This window comes from Erithacus rubecula (assembly GCF_903797595.1).
Source record: "Erithacus rubecula genome assembly, chromosome: 3".
NCBI classification, from domain to species: domain Eukaryota; kingdom Metazoa; phylum Chordata; class Aves; order Passeriformes; family Muscicapidae; genus Erithacus; species Erithacus rubecula.
The window spans coordinates 145,979,751-146,007,064 of record NC_136689.1 but is presented as its reverse complement, the minus strand read 5'-3'; the positions used below and the strand labels follow the sequence as shown (position 1 = coordinate 146,007,064).

Here is a 27,314-nt window from a genome sequence, read left to right as displayed (position 1 = left end):
AAATGCAGCTGAGCTTTTGTGTTTCCTCATCAGGAAAACGTTGTCTTCTAAAAAGACATAATAAATGTATAAGAAATGGAATGAATATAGAAAATACTGATAAATAAAGAGAAAGGCACAAGGCCTAAAAATGAAAAAGGAAGATCATAATTGCCTTTTGATCTGTTCTGAAATTGTTTACTCTGTCAGAGAGAATACAGTGCTCTGTTTTGCTGCTTAGAAGCAGCATTTCCCCTTCCCCTATTCAAATGTTAGTAGAGAAAATAGCCCTATGGGCATGACCTCTTTAGACTTGGATTATTTTCACTTAAACTCACTGGAAGCAAGATCAGTTAAGTAATGTGATGTTAATAAAAATAAATTATACAAGCTGTCTGTAAAAATGTGCTAATGTTGAAACTAGTCAAATTATATAAGTATTTCAAATAACATTTAGTGAATTTCAGATTTAACCACGTTTCCTGTTTTGAATTGCGATCAGTATCTGAGATTCAATTCTAAATTTGTAAGATGCACCTCTCTATAAATTGTCACTAACTGAAATCACTGTTTCACTTCACAAATGTCAAAGAATAATCATCAGAGTGTGAAAGTTATATTTCACAGCGTCTGCTGTAACACTGTCTTAGTCTGTGCTAGATGCTGGGTGAGACTGTACCACGGCCTTTTTCTCATGGAAGGTTTGCCAATGGAGTTATGCTCATCTCACTCCTCCTGGTATTCTGAAGTGAAATGCATCTTGTCCAACCTGGACAAGCTGATGCCAGTGAGGATCATGCAGGCAGCACTGGAAATCACTTACTCCTTGCTGCTGATGCATTGCAGTCAAGGAAGTTGTGCTGTCTTGCCATCCCACCCAGTGATTCAGTGTACAGATCTACTTGATTTCCTGACTTTTATCGTGACTGCAAACAGAAGAGTTAATTACAGCAAACTGACAATAATTCTGCAGTACTAGTGACAGTCACCATGCTTAGGGAGAGGCTAAGGAACATAGCAATGACAAACTACCAATACAGATGTTATGCAATAAACAATAGGAATTATAGCATTTTTTCATTTTATAGTATTAGACATCTTATATTTAGATTGAGGTCACCAGCTCACTTACAGGAGCTGAGCAGGAGTGAACAGGTGATGATGTTGTCATCACTGTGAACTTTGCAGCATGGCCAGTATGTGCCAGAGGGGAAGAGCTGCAGGGCACTTGTGTAGCTCTTCACATCAATGCAATAACCACACAGCAATGAGGTAGAGAACAGCAAGATTATCTTTCCACTATAGATAAGGAGCCAGATAGATGAGTTTGTGGCCCTGCTGTGTTTGTGGCTGTCTAGCTTTAGTCATGCAAAGTCAGTTCTTCAGGGTATCAACACCTCATCTAGGCTGAAGCTGGTGGTGAATCTGCTGTGGGATGTGATTATGCTGCCTGCAGAGAGCTGCCCCAGGACCACCCTGAGGTCACGCTTCCCTGCTGCCTCGGAAGCAAACTCACAGATGCAAACTCAGGGGTGGTTGCTGCTTGGTTTTGGAAACAAGCTTGACCCGAGTCCCTGGCTGTGCACCAGTGTGTTGTCAAGCATGCTCAGACAAGCTGCCTCCAGGGCCATTTGCAGCCTCTCAGTGTGGCAGTGAAGTGAGTTGTTAGCTGGAGAAGGAAATCACTGTGCACATCGGTGGAATGCTGTGACTCCTTTTGATTAGTGCAGGTGTAGTCATGGCAGGATCTCACATGTCAAATTCAGGAGGTTTTGATTCTCAAGTATGAACATGATGATGCCTTTTTGCAAGTACAGATTTACAACTACACTCATTTCTTGACTTGCAAGGTTCCCATCTTGGCTATTACTGCAGATAAAAGCAGTGATTTTATGATAGATGGTAGTGTTTAATTAAAACATCAAATAATTGAAATGCTTTTCTTAGCAAACTATATAGTTGTTCTTTTTATGCTCCTTAGCATCTCGACAAACATGAAGAGTGTCACAAGCTCAACAGCAAATAGCAGCAGAAGTAGTGGTGTGCTAAAATTCATCAGGAAAATATCCTTAGGCTATGTTTCTCTACTATACTGCTGTCCTGAGTAAGTTTGTGGTTTGGTGTTAGATTCATCCATTTCAGCTAGGCACAGCAGTCAGAAATACTTCCCACCCTCCTCCTGATCCTAACTCTCTTTATGAGATCACTATGACATCATGGTATTTGATACCTGATAATGATGATTTGAGGTTCCCTGAGAAAACATCTATATGATAAATTGCTGTTCCTATATTTTTATAGTTTTACTTTCAGATAACTTCTGACAAAAATTAATGAGAATGGCTTATTTATATTTATAGCCATAAGTACTGGAATATCAGCTTGTCTCATTTGTGTTGGATGCTGGGCTTAGAGGATAAAAGAAGCTTCAAATCAACAAGAATCTCAGCAGGATGAGTTATGCTTTTGGTTTCGGAATATCTCACATGCTAAAACTCGGTAAACTTTACTTAGTTTTGTTTTGTTTTGCAAAGAAAAACCACCCCATTTATGTAAGGACAAGTAACATCATCACTTTTGTACTTCAGCGGGAAATGTTTAGTCAGGAGGCATTTCACCTCCCGGAGCTGTGTCCTCTCAGAGGACAGTCCGAGGGCTGACAGCCTTGTACAAAATGTAACAACTTTGCATTTTAACCTGCAGCACGTTTAATATCACATAAGTGCACGATGTACTCACAGGAAAAGGCAAAGTCTATTTTAAACACCGAAGCCTACATCACACTGTGGCTGGTGCTAATTTGCTTGAAGGGAACTTACATGGTAAACTGCAGAGTGTTTCTGCTTGAGAAAGAAGGCTGTTGGCTTTGACATTTGCAAACAAACCTTTGAAATGATTGTGTTACTGGAACAGAACAGTCAGGTAACTTTCCAGTAAAAGAAAATTTCTTGCTTATGTCACACTGCTGAGCATGAAGAAAACCAAAATCCAGGTCCAGCAAACATGCTGATTGAAATTCTGTGTTTTTTAAGGGACAGTATCTGCCAATGTGGCTTATAAACTACATGAGCTATGTAAAAACTTTGTGCTGCTGCTGTGACTGTTTTGAATGCAAGAATCAGCTGATTTCAATTTTAATATTGGCATCTCCCAGCATTTGTCTTCATCTGGTATTTAAAATGAGATAGCAAATGTCTCAGAAACTACATGTTATTTTAAAAACCTTTTAGCACTTACAATAGTGGCTTAAACAGAAGGTTCTTTTTGCATTCTTTCAATATTAAAATGATAGCAAAAAGAGAGCCCATTGTGTCCCCATTATAAATGACATTTTAGTAGCATTAAGTTCTTGTGGTTTTAACACTGTGTGGACAAAATTAAAAGAGATTAAATCAAAACATCAGAAATATTTTGCTGAATTATATATTTTGCATCTTATTTACTTGAATGTCCTGGGCAAGTAGCTTGGCTGAATAAGGAAACTCAAACAACCATCTCAAAGGACAGCTGAAAATAACAGCGCTGAAAATGAAGTGCAGCATTGAGTTACACAAGATTAAGCTGACTAATCTGCTGATTCAGTTTTGCCTTTGTTTTTTGGTTTTGTCATGCAAGATCAAGTGTCAAGCAGACAAACACGTAATTCCAGGCTCCCAGTAACAACAACAAGCAATGGGCTCTTCCCCTGCCACCTCTGCATTCTCCAAAGAGGAAACAGCAAAATGTTCACCTGAGCAAGGGACAGTAGGCTCAGGACATGCTTCTTTCCTTGTTACAGGTGTTCTGAATTTGGTATTTCTATTTCACAGATTTTTTTGTTAGAGGTGCTCTTTTAAGAAACCTTACTTTAGTTCATAGGAAGTGTAATGATGCATATGAAGGGTCTGGAGGGGAAGTCATACAAGGAGCAGCTGAGTCACTTGGGTTGTTCAGCCTGGAGAGGAGGAGGCTGAGAGGAGACCTCATTGTGATCTCCAACATCCTCACAAGGTGAAGAGGAGGGGCAGACACTGATCTCTTCTTTCTGGTGCCCTGAGACCTGACCCAAGGGAATGGCTGGAACTTTTGTGAGAGAAGGTTTAGGTTAGATATTAGGGAAAGATCTTTTCCCCAGAGGATGCTTGGGCACTGGAGAAGGCTCCCCAGGGAAGTGGTGACATCCTCAAGCCTGACAGAGTTCAAGAAGCACTTGGACAATGCTCACAGGCACACAGTGGGATTCTTGGGTGGGAACAGGGGTTGAACTGAGTGACACTGTGGGTCCCTTACAACTCAAGATATTTTATGATTCTAGGATTCTGTGTGTCAGGAGACAACAGATTCAAACACAGCTCTTACAACATCTACAGAATATAAAAGCACAGCGATATATTCTTCTGTATGGACTGGTTTTTAGACAGTCCAAAGATAACAAATCCTTGTAAGTGCTGATGGATAAGAAAGCTGTCAGTGAAGCCAATCGCAGGTTTGGCATTCACCCTTGCCCAAGTGCAACTATGAGCCTGCTCTTTACTCACAGAGATGGTCAGGCAAGAACTGCTGACCATGAGGGAGGTGATGTTCCAGCAGTACCCACCATCACTGCATTGGTGAGGCTGAGGAACACCACAGGGAAATGTGGGCACGGTTATCTTTGCATTCCTGACACTGAGCAAACCTTTGAAGGATTGTTGGGAAGGGCACTGCAGATGTGTTGGCATGAGAGCAGACTGTGCCAGTGGGATTGTAAAGGACAAGATGAAGCCAATATGTCATGAAGGGATACTCTGATTGAAATGAGAGAAGTAATGAAGGAGCCATAGTAGCTGGATGCTTTTTTTTTCTTTTTTTCTTTTTTCTTTTTTTTTTTTAATATGAGAAATAGTAATGACTAAAATCAGAGCGTGATACTGCAGAAATGAACATGTTGCAGGGCAGCTGGCATAGCAGGCTCTCCAAAATAAAAAGAGAATGAAATAAAGCTTCAACCCACATTGCAAACATTTCAATATTTTCTCTTTCCCTCTGGAAACGATATGGCTGTGTCATTACCAGGCACATCTCTGGTTCTGCCAAAGCTGCTAAATGTATGCTGATGGCAACATGCAGCGTTTGCCTGCAGTGAAGATGAAGGTTCAAACCAATATGAACCTGGGAGGCAGCTGGAGAATGAAATAAAGGCTCTGTAGACCTGGGAACATGTCCTTGAGCTGCCACTCGTGGCTCTGACATGGCAACTGATCTCTGTGTGCATAATTTCTGTATCTGTGAAATGCAGACAATAACATTTCTTTTTCTAGGTGAAAGCACATAGCTTTTTCACCTGAATACTGCTGTATTAGAACCAAGAATTTTTTAAAGATACAATTTATATATCACATATTACGGTATTTTTAATATACATTTTATTGTAAGAGTTTCAAAAAGTAGCTGAAGGATGAGAAGAACTCTCAGTCCAAACAATTTTGTCAGCACTCTTTTGGATAGACAAAAAGATTTGGCAGATAAATGAAAGGATTTCTTTCTACTAGTTGTTAATGCTGTGAAAATGTAAATCAGAAAGATCTGAGTTTGTGAGGGACTTCTCCCTCTATATTATGGTTTTATTAGAATTACTTTGTGGGAAAAGAGGGAGTAAGACCCTCTTGATAATAAACAGGAGTAATTTGTGTTTTACACAAACTTTGCTAAGACACAATTTGCAGACAAGAATGCGTATGGGCTACTCAGTTGAAGTTTAAATGCTGGCTTATAGTGTTGTCTGAACATACTTTATTTCTCATAATTTCCTAAATAACATCTCATTAGGGAAAGTCTGGAAATACATCTGCAGATGTTGGATGTTAGAAAAAAGGTCCTTGCAACCACTGAACATATTAGCACATCTGTGTTTCCCTTGTATAAGCTACTGTTTTCAAGGATGCATCACCTGGCCAGACTGTAGACTTGAAAGTAGCATAAGAAATTTTTAATTCAGGAGTGATGCCTGTTGGGTTTTATTTTGTCTGTGTTTCTTCTGTTTGCATATTTATTTGTTTTATTAAGGAAATCAGAATGTTTAACAATACATAAGATCTGAAATAATTTGAGGCATGTCTCCTTTATGCTCAAGCAAAATTACTCCTATTTAAAATTAGGGTTTGCAGGTTTTATTAATGTAGATGTTTGAATGTTGAAGTTGTAGGGTTCTGGTAAATCCCAGGATGACAGATAACTATATGGAAGTTTTTGGAAACTGGTCTTGCTGCGTGTACCAAATTCCTGTTGGGCCAGTGTTCACATAGTGCTAACATGAAATTTAGCAGTTCAGAATTTCAGGTCCATCACAGCAGCTCCTTTTGCAGATTACTCATTTGCTTCTACTTTTAACCACTGAATTTGAGCTTGCAGCTTCCTAAGTTAACTGGCGCTCCACTGACTACTGTAGAGGGTGACCATCTGCTCATCTGTTCTGCCTCTGAGGATTTTTTTTTAAAGCAATGCTGATCACAGAAAATTTGAAAGGGCAGCAGGAAAGATGTCAAAAATTTTCAGTTCCTAAAAGTTTTGTGGGAATGTAAAAATGAGCAGGGGAAAAAACGTTTCTTGCCCTTATGAATAGGAAAGGCTCAGTGTCACCTTGTTCTGTGTCAAGTTAATCAGTGTGGGAGAAAGATCCCCTAAGTGTCCCAGTCATGGGAAAAGTTTGAATGATGGTTTGCACCTCCTCAGGAGCTTCAGTCAAGACAGATCAGTAGGAAATTTGGTTTCATTATCTTTAGGGATGTTAGCACTACTTATTTTCTTGATGGCTGTGTTTTATTTTATTCCTTCAAGGAAATCTAGGAGCAGCAGGACATAAAAATGTAAGTGCCATTTCAAAATCAAAAAGGAATGTCCATCTTAATAGCTCTATATTTTTTAAAATATGACTGTTTGACTTCTGATGTCTTGCTTATTTAAGACCTTGTGGACTCAAAAAGGAAAAATATGTGTAGCCATGTGACAAGGCAAATACGCCAAAGGAGGATTTATTCAGTTTTGCGAAGATCAGCAGCAGTGATTCACCCTCTTGGCTGGGCTGGACTGCAATATGGTCAACTGATTTCCCCAGGGAGGAAGAAAGGATGAAAGTCCCACACTGCTCTGTGGTCACACAGGGAGCAGTGACCTGTGCCAGGGTAGCTCCAGCCCATGCATCCAGTACAAAGAAAACTTCAGCCTTAACCATCAGTATTGTTGTTATAGGGGATTCAAGTCAGGCAATCCCAATGTAACTTTTAGTGGTTCAGTGAAAGACACTGGAAACTTTAAAACAAGAGAACTCACCATCCAGAGACTAAATAAACAAAAGCATATTTAGACAACTGTATGCTATTCAGCATTTTATATCATGCAAAGATGAGAGCCCCTCCTCTTTTCAAGCCCCCGCACAAATCTTGCCATAGATTTTTCAGGCTGATCTGAGAGATATGTTGTTTTCAAAGTTAAAATAACATCAGTTACCAGATCTAAATGAGTTGAAAGGAGTTACAATGTCTTTTGCAGACCCTGCCCCCCTCATCCAGCTTTGAAATCTATGTAAGCAAAGCAAACTATGTAATAAATGTTAGTGTTTGTTCCAATGATTGATCAGGTGGTCAATGCTTTGTAAGGATTTACTGATTTATTGGATTTTTTGATCCTTGAAAGGATCAATAGGTTAGAGTTTTTCTGAGGAACATCCACTGTAGTAAAGTCTGAATTGGCATTAAGCAGAAAAAAACCTCACTGGCAGGTATTAGAATTGGTAAAATACCTGGTGTGTTTTTTACTCTTTAAACTAGCTACTTATATTTATGTCTTTTGTTTTTCTTACCGATTCCATAGTGAATCTCTTGAAGAAAAACTTGAAAGCCTGGATGCTGAAGATCTCATGTCTCATCTGTCACAACCAGAAACCTACCTAGGTGAGAAGAAAAGATCAAGTAAGTAAAACTGACCAAAGGTGTGGGACTGACAAAGTCACTTATTTAAACAGTCAGTTTGAAACAATTTGTGTTAATTCTTCAGTGATGGAAATTACGTTTTTTGATTGCTGCATTTAATATTGTAAGTTTCACTGTGGTAAACTGGTCCATTAGTCATTCCCTGAAAAAGAACACGTTGTTAAAAATTGCTAGAGAAGAGCTGCATTCAGCTGGCTGGGAAAACTCTGTCTAACTCAATGTGGCAACTACTCAGTCAGCTTGCACTGAGTGCAGTGCTGGTAACATTGCCTGTCCAAGTTGTCTGACACTTCAGAAGACCCTGTTTTCTGATATAACTTCAGTCTAACCATCCAAGCTGAAAATTTCAGTGTCAGGTGTATGCACCAGACTGATCTTTTTTGGAAGATGGAGATAAGATCTGAAGGATACAGAGACTGGGAACAAGAAGTTTCTGACAGGGAATAATCCTGCATGTAGGACAGGGCAGGAGGATGTGGGGAGCCAGTCACAGCAGGATATGGACAAGTGAGCTCACAGTTTTTCATCAGGTTTTTCTGCCATTACATTGCTGTGTGGAAAGGAAGGTGCTAGACATGCTGCAGAGCCCTGAGCATATACCTTTCACTTTGGGACATTCTGGGCTGATCTTCATGTTTGATCCAAGGGTACAAGCTGGAAAAAGCTTGGCAGGGGCTTGAGGACAGATATGGGTGCTGGGAAAGAGAATACTACATAGAAGCCATTGCCATGAGATGGTAAAGCATGGAGGCTGGGACAGGCCCCATGAGACAGAGAGATGTGGACTGTGTGAGCTGGCACATGGGAGAGGTGACAGGGATCCATAAGGATGAGATCAGAGTCAAACAAAGGGGCCCAGCAGGGGAGTGGGAGAGAGGCCATCCCCAGATTACACCCTTTGATTAACCAGTGTGCCCATTTTCATTCAAGCACATCACTTTATTTCTTGATTCCGTGAGGAAAAACACAAATCCTTCTCTATGAGTATTTTTTTTAACCTTCTGTCTAAAAGAAGCCTTGTTATGCCTGTTGACCTATTTCCTCAGAGACTGCTGTAGTTTGTTTATGAGGTTTGTCCTGTTTGTTTTGTGTTTCCAGATATGTCATGTGGGTCTGGAGGTTTTCCAACCCTTAACATTAAAAATAACATAGAATAATCCCTGTCTCCAAGACATTTGAGATTCAATTAAAAATTGCGACATACAAGTGCTTGGATGGGATGTTAGTATCTCTCTTTTCCCTTCTGTTCTGAGCCTTTAGGATACTTTCAAGTGATGTTGTTCAAGAGCTCTTTTATTATTAATAGGGTTCAACATTTTTTTTACCAGCAGATTTCATACTTTTACATGCTGGCTGGAAAGGAGCTGAGATTTTACAGGTTTGCCACCAGCACTTGGAGGAGAAATGGTTATGGGCACTGCTCATAACAAGAAGGTATGTCCTTTGACTTGAAGGCCAGGAGGAGTATCTGCCACAAATCAAGAATATTATGCTTGAATATTGTGTTACACACAGGAAAAAGTTGCTAGAAGGCAGCTCTGGAACTGCACTGTGTTTTTGTGGATTGGGAAAGGCCTCTCCTGGCAGACAACTGAATACCACCATCTTCCAACAAACCCATAGCCACTGGCAAGCCTGGATGTGACTCAACCCATGATGACATGGGTCTTTAATTTTACAGCATACCTCTTCCTTTTAATTATATTATTCATCTCCTTAGGCAAAAAAAGTCATGATAGGTTTATGTTATTCAAATCAAAACAAGAAATAAAAAGGATACAATGGCTCATTACTTTCCATATTGGATGCTGACCTAAGTTTACAAGTAGCTGTGATTGACATTGGACAACATTTTAAATGGATGACAATTTATTTTTCATATGTCTAACAGTTACAGAATCTCTTTATGTCTGCCATAATAAGCTACTGAATATTATTTAATTGCTCTTTCGCTATAAGTGGTGTTATGAGCACTTTTTGTTAGATCTCAGTGGTTTAGAATGATTATATTCCCTTTCTAGGTCTCCTACTAATTTTGGGGCCTCTTGATACAAGAGCAATCAGCAAATAAATTAAATACCAAAGAAATCCAGAAAAATATTTATGAAGAAACCAAGTTGGTTGAAGTTGTCATCATTGATTGATGAGAAACAACACTGAGAAGGAAACATATGTGGCTCTCCAGAGAGGGAATGGTGTCCCAGAGATGAAAGTGCTCATGAGTTGGACACTGACTCAGTGACCTTGGACAATTTATTAGGGCATCATTAGATGGCAAATTCCTCAAGCCATATGCCCATTAGAGTAATTTATCTGGATAAAATGTCTTTTGAGGCTAAATACAGCTTTATGAAACCCGTGGCCCAATGACAGTAGTAGAATTTGGGCTGTGTCAAGATGGCATTTTGACTCTTCTTCTCACCCCCCCAGAAAACCAAAACCAATGCTCTCTGGCCATCCTTGGCTATGTGGAGAAAAATTACCAGATTTGTGGAAAATCCTTATATATGACAGTATGTGAGTGGGAACTGGGAGTGAATATGAAATGTAAAAGCCCAGAACATATGGAGAACAATGAAAATTGGAGAAATATGATTGCCTTTCACCCAGGAACACCTACACCTGAAAAGAGGGAGTCTAGTGGGGCTTAAGTAAGGAGGGGACCTAGCTAAGAACAGGGTGACATTAATGGCAGCTGGGTGACAATTCGACACAATACAGTAATACAATGGCAGATTCTATTAATCCTTAGGTGAGGAAGGCATTTGTTCTTGTGCCTTGTTATAAATACACACAATTATATTGAATTAATTGGTACAATCTAAGTGCTTGACTAATCCTAATGCTTAACTAATAAGTATAATGAGTTGGATCCCTATATTTTTAAGGTTTTAGAACAGGGTAAATGTTGTGGAAAGCTAATGAATTCTCAGGAAGAGAATAGAAAAATTGCCAATATATTGGGTGAAAATCAAGAAAAACATTATGCAGGGATTTTGCAGAGGAGAGGGAAATATCAGGAAAATTTTTTTACACTCTTTAATTACCTGCATTTGATATTGCTTAAATAAACTCTGTGTGATTTCATGCAAAAGTAATTTAATGACCTATTTTGTCTTGCTTTTTTAGAGGACTTTTTTTCCTTTCATAATAGACTATATAACCTGAGTAACAATAATATAAATCCATATTTTTCTTGTGTAATGACTATTTAGAGCAAATATTAGCCAGGCAATTTTCTCCTATGCCTGAACTAGAGTTAGCCTAACTAGAAAAACTCAAACAAGCAAAAGTTAATATTGTTTCTACAGTCACTGATATAACAACAATAGTAGTTGTGCACCACCATGCTGAAAATCAACTCCCTTTATGTCCAAACAATAGCGTGAATCACAGAAATCTGACCTTGATATACAAATGTGATCATGTAGTAATTATAGCTCTTGTGCTTTCTGTATAAACAGACTACTTCATCTGGAAATGCTGTAGGGTACTTCTTCATTCTGCAATTTGCAGCTAATGACTGAGCAGAAAGCTTTTATATCCCAAAAAGCTTTAAAATAAAGCAGGTAGAAAAATCTTAATTCCCACAAATGAAAAAAAAAAAAAAAATCTGGTTATTTGAACAGCAGTGACTGAAGTAATTTTTCTATCTGTGTTCTTTTGAAAAGCAGATATTACAAATGTAAAGATTGTCCTCAGAATCACATTTTACAAAGGTTATTAAAGACACTTTCATAGGCAAAATATGGAACTAAATTACTCAGTCCAAGTGGTAACTGACATGTTCTTTAACAACTGTGAGGTTAACAAAAATATCTTTCATTTAATGCCAAAATCTGCTTGTTCTGCTTGTGTCTGTGTTGGTATCATCCAAACAGGATGTGACAAACATATGTTCTTTGGCTTTGCCCTAATCCATGATTTGGATAACACTATTAAGATGTGGTCTAACAAACTTCAGGGAAGCAAATCTGAGGATATTTGTCTGTCTTGATATTTGTCTGGGCTTGATTTTGGTATGTCCTAAGTAACAGAAGTCCATCCTGACCTCATGAATTTGCTGTATGTGTTTTCAGTACTTCCATAAAAATATACCATCGAAGTATGAGCACACTTACAGGCATGGGCTGAATCCTGAAAGAAAACAATAGTGGAAAACTAACCCAGCACAGAGCCCAGGAGTGACCCTGAAGGGCTGAGTGACATCCTCTTGGTGATGAGTCCCCACTTATGAGGATTTTCAAGAGTGTCAGTTCCTCAGGTTTTAATCTATTCAATCATTACAATGATGACTTTGGAGAATTCTAATTTTCTTAATCACAATTTTGTTTAGTGACACAAGTGCTACCAAAGTTCATGAGTTATGCATAAGTGGTATAGACTTTTCTTTTCCACAGGAAAATTTAAATCCTGAAAAAATATCAAGATAGCTTTCTTGAAATAAAATATCTTTCTCTTAATTCCATCCTGATTGGCATGCAACGAGTAATGAAAAAAAGTAATAAATTGCATTACTTTCCTCTGATTCTTTATAAATAATACCTGGAATTAATTCCAGTGTTTTGTGCTGGATTGATGTCAGGCTGAGAGGGTTATTAATCCTCCAGTCATTACACCAAACTTTTAAATATATTGGCAAAGTATGAGATTTCTTCTATTCATCTTGAAATACCATTGTGTTTGAATATGTATGGAAAATCAACTTAAAAATGCAAACCTTTTCTTGCATGGTACTTTTAGAAATAGCAACTGATTAAAAAAGAACCTGACTTTAGGAGATGGTTATTACTGTTAGAATGGAAATTAGTTCTCTGTCTCATGTGATATAATTGTCATATGATTATGAAATGATCATGGATGGGCTGTGCAAGTGCTATAGAACAGTAATTTGGAATTTGTGCTGCAAAACATAATTCTAAGACTGAACAGTTTTTTACTTTATCCCACCACAAGATTTTATAGCATATTGCCAGAGAGGCCAGAGGGCTCAATGTACTTGTTGGGTCATTTTCTGCAGTCTCCTTCAGAGGTGAACTTTCTTTAAGACTCAGATATATGACAAGTATTGTGTAAGTATTTAGACTGAATGACTTTCTAGTCTTTGAAGCCTGTCTTTTGTTATTTGTCTAAGGGCTTCAGGATGGTGGTATTGTGAGTTAAATCTCCTTTTATCCACTTAAGAGTGACCTTTTTATCACTTCCGACTATATCCACCAACTCTTTCTTGGGCTTAGGGAACAATTTTCATTTTGTGGAGGCAGCACCTAACCACAGTGTCTGCTGCCCAGCTTCAGACCTCTGGAGGGCTTTCACTGATCTTGTCAAGGGTATTTTTTTGTATTTGATGGCAAGGCTGCCATTCACAGTCCAAGATTTTGAGTTACTTATGATTCACTTCTGAAAATGTGAGGGGTTAATAACACACAAGAATGCTTCCCACCTTTCCTGTATGTTTAGTCACTGCTTAATTATTTAATCAATGCAAAATTTATAGCAAAATACCCTGTGAGTGGTATATAGATTATAGTTTAATAATATAATGTGAATATGACAAGCCCTCTTGCCATTGCCTCATTCATTCTCAATAGCCACTTACAGTGGGCTGAATTCAAGATCAATCATTTCCTGTCTGAGTTTTTAGGAAGGAGTCATTATTAAATTAGAAACTAGACCTGGTACATCTGTGTTAAAGATCAAATCATCTCTGCACAAAATTTGGGTGTGTTTGGGCAATCCATGTCCTTCCTACAGCAGCTTTTCTACTCTGAGTTGGCAGCACTCAAGCAAAGCAAGCACTAAACCTCCTACTTCCAACTTTCATCAACTAGTCAGGCACTCATGAATGTCCTGTGTCTGAACTCTTCACAGAGATTAATATATTTGATATATATTTGTAGGATGGCTACAGCAGACTGAAGACAAGACTGTCAGGCTCCAGTTTGTGACAAGCCTGCTTTTCTTGATACAGCTCTGTCCTTCACAGTGCTGTATTTGTCATTCCTTCCACTTTGACATGCACCAAGCAGTACCACTCTTCTGCTTAACAGCCCTGTGAAAATGTAATTTATTTTGACTCAGTAATACCTCTAGCTGTCCTGTCCTTCAGCAGAATGCAGAACTATCAAAGTGTCTGTAGAGAATTTCCCAAAATACAAGGCACATAGAAATCTCAATATAGGCATAGAAAGATGTTCCTAAGTATTCTCTTCAGGTCTGTATCTACCCATTCAGTGAGTCATTCCCAGATCCATGAGCAAAGATATTTATGTCTTTGAAAACATGTGTTCTATCTACATAGAAAAATGAGATAAACTCAAAAGTTAGTGACAGAACAGAACCTTTACAACTTAACCCAAAGTCATCCATGTAAATGGGATTCTTTACCTCCTCTTTAGTGATCTCTGACTCAACTTTTAGACTAAAAGTGGGATGTATCTGACAAAGTGTCTTTGCCTTGGCTGTTCACTCCAGACTCCTTTCATTGTGACTGATGATATGGTCAACACAGACAACTAAAAGTAGGTTGCCTCTCACCTCATCCTACAAAAGCTGAAATTTAAAACAGAGATAATAAAGTAAATATTTGTAAAATCAGATGAATCATGCATTAAACTGCTTATTTCATCCTACTGATTAAAAGAGAGAGTAGGGTGCTGATTCCACAGGTGAACACACCTATTCCAAAGATGCTGAATGCCTAAGGGCAGTGCAGGAGAGCACTCTTATTTCTACTTGAATTGTACCATGGGCAGGTATAAGACTGTACCTCTAATTCTACAGTGAGGAAGAGACATTAGGAGGAAAAAAACAAATTTAAAAAACCCCAACTTTCAATGGAAAACAACACAAAAAAGTTGATGCACTGCCATGGATGCTGACATTTTCCAGTGGCAATCTAATGGGAAGTTGTACTAATCTTTTGGAATTTGATACTGTAAGTTACACAAAAAACCCACAATAAAATTGTATGTTGTAATGTAAGTTTTATTTTTTCACCAACATCTGAAACATAACCTCTTTTTTCTGTTTCATTTGTATCAGTTTCCTGTTAAACCTCATGTTGCACTATTTGGGCTGCCTGTCTTGGTAACAGCATGAATTTACACCAAGACAGAAGTAAGCAAATCTTACAGTTTTCAAGAAGATGGGAAAGCATTGAGACTGAGTGCCTCCAGGCCTTGAGGGTAGTTAACAATGTGGAATAAATAGCACATTATATTCTCTAAACAGCTCCTGTTATTTAATAAAATGCTTAATAAAAAATTAATATTACCAGTGCATTAATTAGTTAAACTTGTTAATGAGTTCCTAATATCTGTGCAAGTGACAGTGAGATGAGTATTTTGATTGCACTCAGATGGGGTTGGCTCATATTATAGAAAGCAGAGATGTGCATGGTGGGTATCTGGAGGTTTCTTTTGCCCTTCTGCAGGAGTGGATCTGATCTGCCTGCTCCATGAGGGCTTATTCACTTACTTAGAGAAAGAGAAAGAGAGAGAAAGAAAAATGAAAAGAAAAGGGAAAAGGAAAGGGAAAGGGAAAGGGAAGGAGAGGAGAGGAGAGGAGAGGAGAGGAGAGGAGAGGAGAGGAGAGGAGAGGAGAGGAGAGGAGAGGAGAGGAGAGGAGAGGAGAGGAGAGGAGAGGAGAGGAGAGGAGAGGAGAGGAGAGGAGAGAGGAGAGGAGAGGAGAGTAGAGGAGAGGGAGGAGGAGAGGAGAGGAGAGGAGAGGAGAGGAGAGGGAGGAGAGGAGAGGAGAGGAGAGGAGAGGAGAGGAGAGGAGAGGAGAGGAGAGGAGAGGAGAGGAGAGGAGAGGAAAAAGAAAAGAAAAAAGAAAAGAAAAGAAAAGAAAAGAAAAGAAAAGAAAAGAAAAGAAAAGAAAAGAAAAGAAAAGAAAAGAAAAGAAAAGAAAAGAAAAGAAAAGAAAAGAAAAGAAAAGAAGACAGTTATTTCAAGGGCAATTATCTAAATGAACTGGAGAAACCTGGGATGATGACTAAGTCCCCAGTCTCTGGAGAATTTGCTCTGAGCTCTTTGATGAATTTTAAAATGGTATTACATTCTAGGTTTTAATGGCATAGTCTTTCTCCTCTTCTTCTGGCTCTAGGCGACTGTTAAGTCCATGTTTTACAAAAGCCTAAGAAGCACGAGTTAACAAGGCCAGGCCTAAGCCCAGAATTGCAGATCTGCTGGGTTGCAGAGAGCAGGTGAGAAGGGAGGTGTGTGCAGTACCTTCAGCATCCTGCCTGCTTTTGATCTGTCCTGCTGTGAGTCTGTTTCAGTTTCAGTTTAGCAAATTTATTGAAGAGGAAAGATCAATGACAATTTATGCAGCTTTGGTTTCCTTCATCTGATATATTAATGAACTGAGTCTGGATCTTGACAAAACAAGCAGCATCTCTGATTAGAAAAGCCACCAGCACCAACGGGAAATGTTGGTCCCCATCACAGATTTGCAGCTTTAACTCGGTTTCTTTGGTGAGCAGCTCTTGAAGTGTGAATGTTTTGCTGCTTGTGGTTGGAGTTACAAGCAAATCTCGCAGTGAAATACCAAGTTGAGGGTAGACTTGGAGGGCCTTAGTCCCTGGAGGAATTCAAAAGTCTGAGTCAGAGCCTATCTGTGTCTTTAGTCAACATCTGAAGGATTGGACACTTAAAACTGGGTTTATAGGAGAAGACACAGTAAGAAGGAGGCACCTAAACCACCTAACAGGGAACATGAGAGGTGCAGCTGGGCTTTGAGCACAGCTTTAGGGAACTCAGGGATGTCAGTCTTTGCAGCAGACCTACAATCATGAATCTGCCACCAAACGTGGGAACTGAAGTCAGTCCTCCTTATCTTGTATAAATGCAATGCCCCTGCAACACTTTGTGAGAAGTTTGTGGCATTGTGTGGCAGGAAGGTTCTGTGTTCATTCCCCTCCCCTGCCTGAGTGGGACCAGAATTTCCAGCCAGTGCCTGTCCTCTCCCACAAGCCCCTAATATCACTCTGCAAGGCCTAGAAATTCTTAGTAGTTGCAAAACAATCAAGTTAAATCTTCCATTGTAAAAAACAAAACCAACACCATAGAACCCTGTGAATATACCTCAGATTTTTTTCCAGGGAACATCTGATCCTATTTAATTCAGTAAGTCCCTTTCCAGCCATTAATCTCTAGCCAAATTTTGTTTTTCATTTTATTGAACATTATGATTTATAGCACAGCTCTCTGTTCATTATTACTTAGAGAAGCAGTTGTTAAGATTGTGTTTCTCTTTATCTCCTGATCAGGAAAATACTGTGCAGTTGTGAACTGAAGTAAGAATATTACTCCTGTAAGAGAGCTCTTCCCCAATTAAACATAGTCTCAGTGAGGGAAGTTGTGATCTTGCAAATAGTTTATGCTTCTAAGAAAGACTTAACAGCACAAATGAGGCCAGCTTTCCTTACATTGGTCTACTGTTTGCTGCAAAAACAGTGCTGTAACTGACACAATTAATATTGCACAAATATCCTGGGAGGGCTTAAAAATGCTGAAATCCCACATATATATCCTTCAGTTTGTAGAAGAAGCTGATCTGCCCAGCACATTCCAGAATGAACCTGCTTCCTTTCTGAGAAAAAAAAAAAATCTTTTTTTGTTTCTGTCATGCACAAGAAAGGACAGAGCAGAAACATATTTTCTTGTGATAACTACTGTTGAAAGCAGAGGATGTTGTCAGTGCTCACACAGATGCTGCCTGGTCACTGTGGTATTCCTCCTCCCTTGCATTCCATCTGTGGGAACCAGAGCAAAGCTGCTGCAGTTTGCTTCTGGAGTGGGAGCTGGCTGGTACTGCTCATTTCTGCTGTTCATGAGCACCACTCATCTCCTGCTAAACCTGGTAAACTCATACATGTTGCAGATGGCTGGAGATGCTAAGGAGCAAAAGCTCAAACCTGTCCTTTCTGGGCATCCCCATTTCTCTCCCATCTAAGCTCCCATTCTGAAGGGAGCCTAGTGTCTTTCCACAAGACTCAAATTGACTTGTCTTCAACAGCCTGGCCCAACTGATGATTTCTATTTAGAACAGGCCTTGAATCTTTAAAACAGCAGCTCAGAGCAGAGTTACATTGTCCTGCACTGGGACACTTGAGAAGAAGCACTGAACTTTTGTCTAGCAAAACCCTTCCTGGACTAAAAAAATGGACCTCACTTTCAAAAGAGTATTGAAATAATCTAGTTCAATCTACATAATTTGTTATGAGCTAAAATTCTGAATTCTAGGCAACCATCATTTGAAAATTACTAATTAAGATTTTACCTTCAATGGACAGCTTTAGCAAACAAGGTCCTCTCAAAACATTGCTACTGTACTAGCAGCCAGCACAAGTATGGAAGTAATGCTGATGCCAGGACATTATTATCTTCAGGAAACACTTCTTGCATTAATATGGTGGTTTAGTGGCTTGTGATATTGCAAGGAGAAAGAATTTAACTCCTGGGATAAATAACACCAGGTGTCTTTCACTGAACTCTTATTGCTCCTAAAGCCACGTTGGCACACACAGGTTTGCATGAACAACAAGAGGATTTGGGAACTCTGAAGCCCCTTATGGGCAACCTGGAGGGGCAAATGCAGTGGAAGCTTTTCTCCTGAGTTGTGGTGAGCACATCATTACACTCCTGTGGAAATTCTCTTTTGCCTCACAGCAGCTGTGGCTTTTCCCTTTGGGAGGAGGTAGTTAGAGGTTTCAAACGGTTTGTTTTTTTTTTCTTCTAGCAATCTGCCTATTTTTACAAAATGTGTGGGAGCTCTTGAGACCTCTGTTCCTCCATCTGTCTTGGTTGAGAGGAGGTCAAAGTCTTGGGGAAGCACATACACACACAATGCAATTGCCTCAGTCTCACTTGTAGACAGGCTACAGATACTGCAGAGTTCTCAGTGGCACAATATTTAAACTCTATTTAAATAATACGAATTCCTATTATATAAGTTGCTTCCCCCTGCCCCAGGATGTAAAGCACCACATAGATAGGGTTCCCTTAAACAGTAAGGTGTCTTTCAGCACCAGCATCATGGAAAAGTGTTGTTTAAGATTTTATGTTTTCCTCAGGGTCAGGCTAAATGTGGTCTTACATATTTGGGTCATGTTCCTTATTGTGCCTTGCCTATCTAATTGTGCAAATCTATGGTAGGAGTTTAGTTGTAAGTCTGTTCCTCTTGCTCAAGCTGTAGCTATTGGAGGACTTTACTTAGGACTCTGCTGATGTGACTCAGGCCTGTTCAAGATCCAAAACTTGAGAAGAGATGCATGTGTCAGCCACTTTTGACTGTTTGGGGAACCAAAGTGTCTTAAAATGGGCAGAAGTAGTGTTAGAAATTACCCTTGAGGGAAGGATGTTTCTCACTGAAGAGAAACCTTAGAGCCAGGCTGTCCTCTGTGCTGGAAGGCAATGGAGGGGATGGAGTTTAGGAGTTTATGAAATACCCTGAGCACATGTGCATATACCACCCTATAGGGGAAACAGCCTCATTACTGCTCTGAGCTTCCAAGGAACTCTGAAAAAAAAAGCATAAATCTCAACCAACAAGAGATTTCTGTAATTCAGACCAGGTGTCAGGTAGGCTGTTGTACAGCTCCAGCACAACATAACTTACAATCACCTTTTTATCCTTGCTCCTCTGCTACTGATGCCCTTTAAGTCTAATATTCTCAATAGTAAGGAAATTTGTTTCTACTGAGCCAAATCCCATTTGTCTAGGTAGTGAGAATAAATACCAGCTGTAGATCATCTTGGATACTAGATTTTTAACCCCATCCTGGTCAATACAGAAATATAATAGATAATTTTCTACTGCAGCTTCAAAAGCACTGAAAATAAAAATGACAAAGTTTAATTTACCTGTGAGATCTGGCTAAGACCTATCTTATTATTTATTAAATCTGGAATCAGATTCATTTAGGGCACATGTAACATCAGAATTATACCCTGCTGGCTGATAATAATTCAAAAGCTCTGTACTTGATGTAGAATTATGGTACCCGTTAGTTTTAATACCTTAATTATTTTAAAATATCTTCAGAAATTATTCTACCGAGGTAGACATCCTCTCTGTTCATGAATATAGATAACTACTGAATTGTAGGAATTTCTGATCCTGACAAGCTTTGCTAAGTACTCAGCTACTAATTATGAACAGGAATAAAAGGACACCTGCTGAAATAATTATTAAAGGATGTGCAATTGCAACCTGCCATCAGATGGATGGAGCCAGTATCCTACATCAGCAGAGAACACAGTCTTTTTTTGAGAAATATGCTGAATTTACAGATGTAAATAATTACATCAGTAGGCATACTAATTTATGTGAATACTGAACTGCTTGGATTTTAATGCAGAAGGAAAGTAGCAATATAGTTCTGTGCTAAATTAGATAAAGAAAACACTGGAGTTACATGGTGCTGGCATAGATCTTATTTACTCACAAGTAAATCTGGAATATTTCCACAAAATTCACTTTGTAACACTACTATAAATCAGGTAGGAATCTACCCTCACTGTTAGTAATGATTTAAATTCATGACAAAATTCCTTCCATGACTTTGCTTACTCATTTTTGTCTAACAATGTCTTGTACCTATAAGAGCCTTTTTTTAAATGGATGCCTAAAATGTGTATTCGTTTAAGTAGGAAAAATCCTCCAAAGCATGTTGCAAATATCTGCAAGACAAGTGCATCCCAAACATGAGGTCTGGAAGTTCAGAAAATCCTCCAGAGGAGATCCTGAGGCCATTATCTGTGGAAATACTGCTACATGTCCTCCCTGTTCAACTCTTGCACCTTTCATGTGCCAGCCAGTGCTGGAGATGCTGAAGTGTTGGCTCTCGTGGTTTCATGTTCCTGTGTAGAATCATAGCACTGTGTTGGTGTTAGGCTGAATCCAGATACTGCAAGGCTGGTCCTAGTGCCTCAAATGTTCTGCTGCCTCTCTGGCTGGCAGGTCTGGCCAGGACAAAATTGCTCTCTATGCACTTGGCCAGCTGCTTTAAAAAGGGCATGAAGCTGTGCCAGGCTTGGCAGGAGACATCTCCCTCTCCTTGTCCCAGCAGTTCTGAGGAGCACATGAACCGTGTGCTCTGCATTTCCCACGTACATGCTCCCTTCTGGCTGCTGCAGAGATGAACTCAGGGAAAGTAGGAGCCAGCCATGCTGCTCCTGCTCCTGCTGCTGGTCTGGGCAGTGCCATGCAGTGACATCCTAATTCAGAGACAGAAGGTGGCAATCCCAGGGGTGTTGTTCAGCCACTAAGAGCAGATTTATTTTCTCTCCAACTGGAGAACAGATATGGGGGAATGTGTGGAGTTGCAGGTCCTCCCAGGACCTGGGGGCACAGCTCAATTTCTAACTGAAATCCAATCTCATCCCTGTGCCACCAGGCTACAGCTCCTGTCACTGTAGCTATGAGAGAAGACTTGGCAAGGCCTTATTTACCCTTTCTCCAAATGAGTTTAACTTTTCAACCTTAAGGCCACACTCCAAAAGCCATTTGCTTTCCTGGATCAGGTGCCATTCTGGCAATTTACCTGCTGAATTACAAGTGAGGCTTGTAGTTGGGTGCAGAAGATTAGTTGCACTTGTTATTTTTTACAATGAACACTTAGGAGCATGTGTGTGTGTAGCCAAGGAGAAGCTCTCCTAACCATTGACTGAGGATGCACTGGATCAGCTGGCAATTTAAAGCCCATGGCCTTAGGGAGTCACAAACTATTTGCAGAATGTTTCACAGACATCTTCTCCCATGGGGAAATGTGATCTTCAGTTTTATTGGCTTCTTAAAGCCCCAGACTCCTTAAAACTGGATGTTGGCATAGCCCCATAGCTCTGGGATAAGAAGCACTGAGGCACCATGCTGCTGTTGGGGTCTTTACCCCTGCAAGCGTAACTGCTCTTCTTCTTTGCACAGCTCCTTTCTCCAGTCTTTTCTCTCTGTCCAATAAATTAGGTTTGAGGGGTGGAAGAACTATAATGAGGCATTTTAGCACCCCAAACAGGATTGCTCCTTGCCATGCCCCACAGAGCCTGGCTCTGCAGTCCCACTCTGCCTGGCTCACCCTTTCCCTCAGGGATCACGCAGCAGTCTCAGGCATGCTCAGCAAAGCTTCACAGCAAAGCTTCTCCAATTTCTCTGTTATTTTTTCTCTGTCCATATTTATGAAAATGGCATTCCAAAACACCGTCCCCCTCATTGCCACCCCTTTTCTCTCTGTTTTGTTTTCTGGGTGTTTTGCTCTGACACACCAAGTAAAAACACAAAACATGAGGTGGGAATATCTGCTGCTGGCTGTAGAGCATTGTCAGAAAGAGAAGTTCCTAGATATAAAATCAGCTTTTTCCCCTTTTCATGGGACCTTGCTGTGGCATGCTTAGGGCTTCCTGCTGCTGCCCCCAGGGTGGCCAGCAACCTCCAGCCCGGACTTCGCTCTCTCCAACACAATTACAGCCTGCAAATGTTTAAAGGCACTTTCTTTTGAATGAGCCACATGCTTCAAATTGTTATGTGGTTAACCACTGAGAACAAACCCCCACACAAATACCTAAGGATCAACTTGCTCAAGCCAGGGTGGCAGCAGTGGGGGCAGAAGAGGAGAGGGGAGACTTCCTCATTTTGCTTTTCATGATTAGAAAATAGAGTTTTCTTCTGCCTTTCCTGAAGTGCTAGCAGCCGCCGTGTCACAGTGCGTGCCGGGTGATGCCATTTGCACATGTGTTTGATGATGAAAGGAGCCTTGTTCAGCAGCCATAGCCATGCACAGCACGGGCCACATCCTCTGCTGGTGTAAATCAGCTCCTCTGGTGAATAGGAACTGAAAATACAACCCCCTCTCCCGGCATCATGTGCAAGTGCCAAGCTGGGGAAGACTTCCGTGCTTTGACATTGCCCTATCCCATGTCCCTTAACTCTTATAAAAGCTGAATACTTTTCTGCTGACTCACAGAGACAGATGGATTTTGTTAACTCCAGTTGAGATAGAGGAAGATGCACTAAAAGCATCACTTGGTGGGGCTGAGCCCAGCTTTGGGGTTCAGGGGGGAACTCAGCAAGGAGCTTCCCATCTCACCCTGTTCAGCATGGTGGAGTTTGGCTGCTGGGACTGATGTGTGGTCTAGGCTGAGGCTTTCTGCTAATCAGTGCCTGAAATAATGACCCAGGCTGTCAATCCATTCCCCTCCTCGTGCCCTCTCTGGAGCTCTGCAGCTCCCCAAAGCCCAAGAAAGAGAGCTGGAGCCAACAGCAATAGAAAGCTAAACACCCCAAAAGAAACACAGAACTCAAATCCCCTTAGTAATTGTATTGCATCTGCTTAAATCTTCTTAATTTACAGAGGATTTTAGTGAAGTAAATTAACTTCCCTATGCTTGTGTTTCCTTGTATTTTGGAAGACTGAAACTGTTGAGGAGCAAATTGTCTTACAAACAAGAGAGAGAGTTTCCAATCATGACTGCAGAGCTGTTCATGCAGTGTTCCTAAAAGTGGACCCAGGTGGAGATAGAGATAATTATTTTGCCGTGGACACCAACCTTAAGATCCATCTTTATTTTCATTTCTAAAATAGCAAATTAAGGGCTCAGAGTGTGGTTAGGATAGTCTTGAGGGGGAAGATCCAATCCAAACACAATCTGCTTTCTCAGGTGTGAAAAAAATTTAATTCCTTTCTTTTTAAGGAAAACAGCATGAAAAAGAAGAGTTAATTTTTTTTGGACGCAAGGGATGTTTTTGGTGAAAGTGGTTTATTTCCTCTTGTCCATTTATCATCTGAGCAGTGAAACATCACTCTGCTTATGAAGTTAGCTCTGCAGGACTCTGTACCTGTCAAAATTGTTTATCCATACTTGCCAACAACAGCCAAGAAAGGCAGGAGGACTGGCAGTCGTGATGGTGAGTGACTTGGACACATGGAGTGAGGGCGCCTGAGTTGAACCTCCTCACTGATGCAGAAAAGGAGTGAGGGAAAGAACATTAAAAGCATGAAGTATCTAATCTTAAAGAGTTTAATGGTGAAGTTGGTTACAAAAAAAAGAAGAATTTGCACAATTTCTTCATGGGCAACTGAGTAGGTAGGTCCTGGTGGCCAGTTAGTGCACATGCTGGTGGAGGTTCAGGAGTAAATAGCAGCAGAAGCAGCTACTGGGGAATATTGGCACATTGGCATTATCAACCATGGGATTGTGAATATTGCACTCAGACAATTGAAAATTAATGTGATAGCCACTTATTAAGGAATTATCAAGGTACTACTGAGTGCTTAGTATTATTGTATGAAAATATATTAAAAAATATCAGTCTAAATCCAACAGAGCCTTAATCCTATGGGAGGGCTATTAGGAAAAAAAAAGGAGAGGGGGACTGGCAGAGAATTCAGGTTTATAAAAAGAAACCCGTACACAATGAGCTGAAGGTTGTGCTTCTGCACTTCCTGCTCTGGGTGTGAGCAGAAGAGGAAATACCAAAATACCACCAGAAAGACTATTCCCACAGCATTTCCAACCTGGCTGAAACCAGAAAAGTTCTGACAGCCCTGCAAAAATCCCACAGCCGACCCAGTCTCAAGGATTTTGCTCATAGGAAGGCCAACAAAATTTCCAAAGCTAGGAGATTTGGGCAGACCTAGATGAGTCTTTAGACTTCCCCTGATTCCTCATCTGTATTTTCTGCAGTTTGTGGATCACTGATGACATTTGACTCTTCTGCCAGTTTTGAGATGAGCACATTGCTGGTACAAGCAGTTTGATCTCATCCATGACCACAGACCATCAATTTTGCAAGGCAGGGCATGGCCTAGTCTAACTCAGGTGAGGGGTTCCTTTTTTTGACAGTCAGCCCTCTAGAATGAGAGTACATCCTACATACACAGCAAGAACTGACCCTTCCATGCATAAAATACCACCAGTTTCAGTGTTGCCCCATGTCAATAATTAAACCTGAATTCCTGGAGATTCCCAAGCAGACAAGACAGTTTGGTCTGGCTCCTCCAGAATAAGTTCCACTTTTAGCAAAGGAAACCTTGAAGATGAGCAGCAGGATCATGTTCAAAGGGTTGTACAGATAGCAGGCACAGCAGGCAGTTAGTTTAAAACCTCAAATCTGAAGGCTTTGCAGAGAACTTGGAAAATGGCTCTTTTCCTTTATTGGTATAAGAAGGAAGGTATTCTGTCCTACTAACCTCTTCAGATTTAAATATCAAAGCCTCTTGTTTGACATGCAGTGCTGTACACTAGAATTCAGGACTTGTTCAAAAGTCGAAGAAAAACAGTAAAATTACTGTAAAAAATAAAATTACTATAAAAAGCTGGTTTTCCTATAGATGTTTCCCTGAATCTTAGCAATTCCTGAAACAAGTTTTTCTCCTACAATTAGAAAATCAAATCCCTGGACTGTCTCCAATTAGCAGCTTAGGAATGTTCAGCACAACCACAGCCTCCAGCCATGTGGCAGAACAAAAGTTGCAACAGTGATGATGCTTTATCTTCCACAAATTACTCCAGCAACACTTCCATGGATGCCAATAATGAAATCTGTTCCAGAGGCCTGAAAGGAAGATTTTTTCCTTTTCAAATCCTGAGTTGCTGATTTTGAGACTGGTCAACTCATTGCATTTGTGACTGTGGTTTAGCTAAAACCACCTAAGGCTGATAATGTCATCATGAACTCTCACATCCAAAACCAAAGCTAAAACCTTAACTAAGCCCCATGTCTGAATGCAGCTTTCCAGCTCATTCAGAGCAGCACAGCACTCAGCATTTTCCCTCCAACAACAGAAAGCCCCTTTCTGGCCTCCCGGAACTGCTGCCTGGAATACACTGTCACTCCTACTGCAAACTTATTTAAGAGACAATAGGGCAAATAGTTGGCACACAGATTCTTCTTAAAACTTAAATCTCAATCCACAATAAAATGTAAAATGTCAAGGAAATATGCAAAGACAATCAGAAAATGCTCAGTTTTCTTTTAAAATTAATTTTTGTTGCGAGTGAAACATTACAATTTACAATGTGGGCCCCATTCTGCAAGTCCTTTCTTACATGAGCTCTTTTAAAAGTCACTGAGGTTGTTTACGTGAGTAAAAGTTTCTTACTGGAGAGAAAGGACTGACAGAATCCAGCCTTACACATTTTGCTATGAAGTTTACCTAGACATTATCTGGGCTGTGGAGCAGTGGGTGTATTTTCAGGAACAAAAAATGGACTTCAGTTGTTTTTTTTGGAAAAAGTTCTGACTTCAGCTTCACCCATCTGCTTTTTGCAGTTTGCTCCACAGCCACGGTGAATGGATGGGGCTCAGCCTTTGTCCCTGTCCCGGAGCTGCTCCTGACCAGCCACGCTCAGCCCGACACGCTGTAACTCACCAGGATGTGTGCAGTCTGAATTCCCATTCCAGATTTGCTCCTCAAGACTAAGGCCATTATTCCATCTCAGACTAAAACATATTCTCCCGTGGGCAGCTGAAAAAAGAGCATGTTTCTTCAGGTTTTCTTGCCCCAAAATGATAAAATAAAGTGAAATAAAAGAATAATAATAAAAAGGAAATCCAATGTACGGCAATCCTCAGAGTTCTGGAGTCTAAGAGTGTTGATCAGCATCCATAAATGTCCTGACCGGTGAGGAGACACAGGCACTACAACTGGAAAGAGAGCAGGAAGGAAAACCTACCATGTGAGCAAAGTTAAAAAAAAAAGGGGGGTGGGGTGGGGGGAAGAGCGAGAGAGAGAAAAAGGTCTGCTCAGTGGACAGCACTTGGGCTGATAGCAGGGATTTCAGGAAATCCAAACACTCAGACAGGAAATCTGAACACTGGATAAACATGCCATAATCTGCACAGATACAGTCAATGTGCAGCGTCCCTGTTAACCCCTTGCCTGCCCTGGCCGAGCTGAAATCAGATACCCTGTGAGACGCCTGCACACACGAGCTGCCGGGGAGCCTGAGCAGCAGCCCTGCATCCAGCCCTGCCCTCGCCTTTTCTAACTCCAGGGCTTTCTACATGGTGCTGCTGTAGTGAAAAGATGCATCATTTCCCTCTTCTGAGAAGGAGATGCACCCTGAGCCTGCAGCGACCTGCCCGAAGTCCTGTGTGCCATGACTGGTACCTGGGGCTCCTGAGGGAGTTCTACCTGGTTCTTTTGCCACACAAGATTTGTATGGCTGTCTATGGGACATTTCCCATATATTGGGGGATATTCTATGGTTTCCTCCAGGTTGGTACAGTGGGGACCCCCTGCTTTCCCCCCTAGAAATTGTAGGGACAGGCTACTTAAAGCAGCAGGGGAGTTTGGAGACTCCCTTTATGCCATTTTGTGGAGGAATCTAGTTCCATGGCAGAGGGACTGGAATTAGATAACTCTAAGCACCCTTCCAGCCCAAACTA

General features: G+C 40.5%; 1 protein-coding gene across 2 annotated transcripts in view; it reads right to left on the bottom strand.

Annotated features, from left to right (window-relative positions):
* Positions 1-26,571, bottom strand: part of ASAP1 (ArfGAP with SH3 domain, ankyrin repeat and PH domain 1) — a 144,305-nt gene extending 117,734 nt beyond the window's left edge. Inside the window, exons 1-2 of one of the 2 annotated variants that reach the window (XM_079301136.1) lie at positions 26,296-26,571; positions 7,796-7,882 (exon numbers count right to left, since the gene is read on the bottom strand). In XM_079301136.1, the coding sequence (XP_079157262.1) occupies positions 7,796-7,854 (59 nt within the window). In that variant the 5' untranslated portion in view covers positions 7,855-7,882; positions 26,296-26,571. The remainder of the gene's footprint in view (positions 1-7,795; positions 7,883-26,295) is intronic. The other variant, XM_079301134.1, reaches the window with a different exon arrangement.
* Between the last annotated feature and the right edge of the window lie 743 nt (positions 26,572-27,314).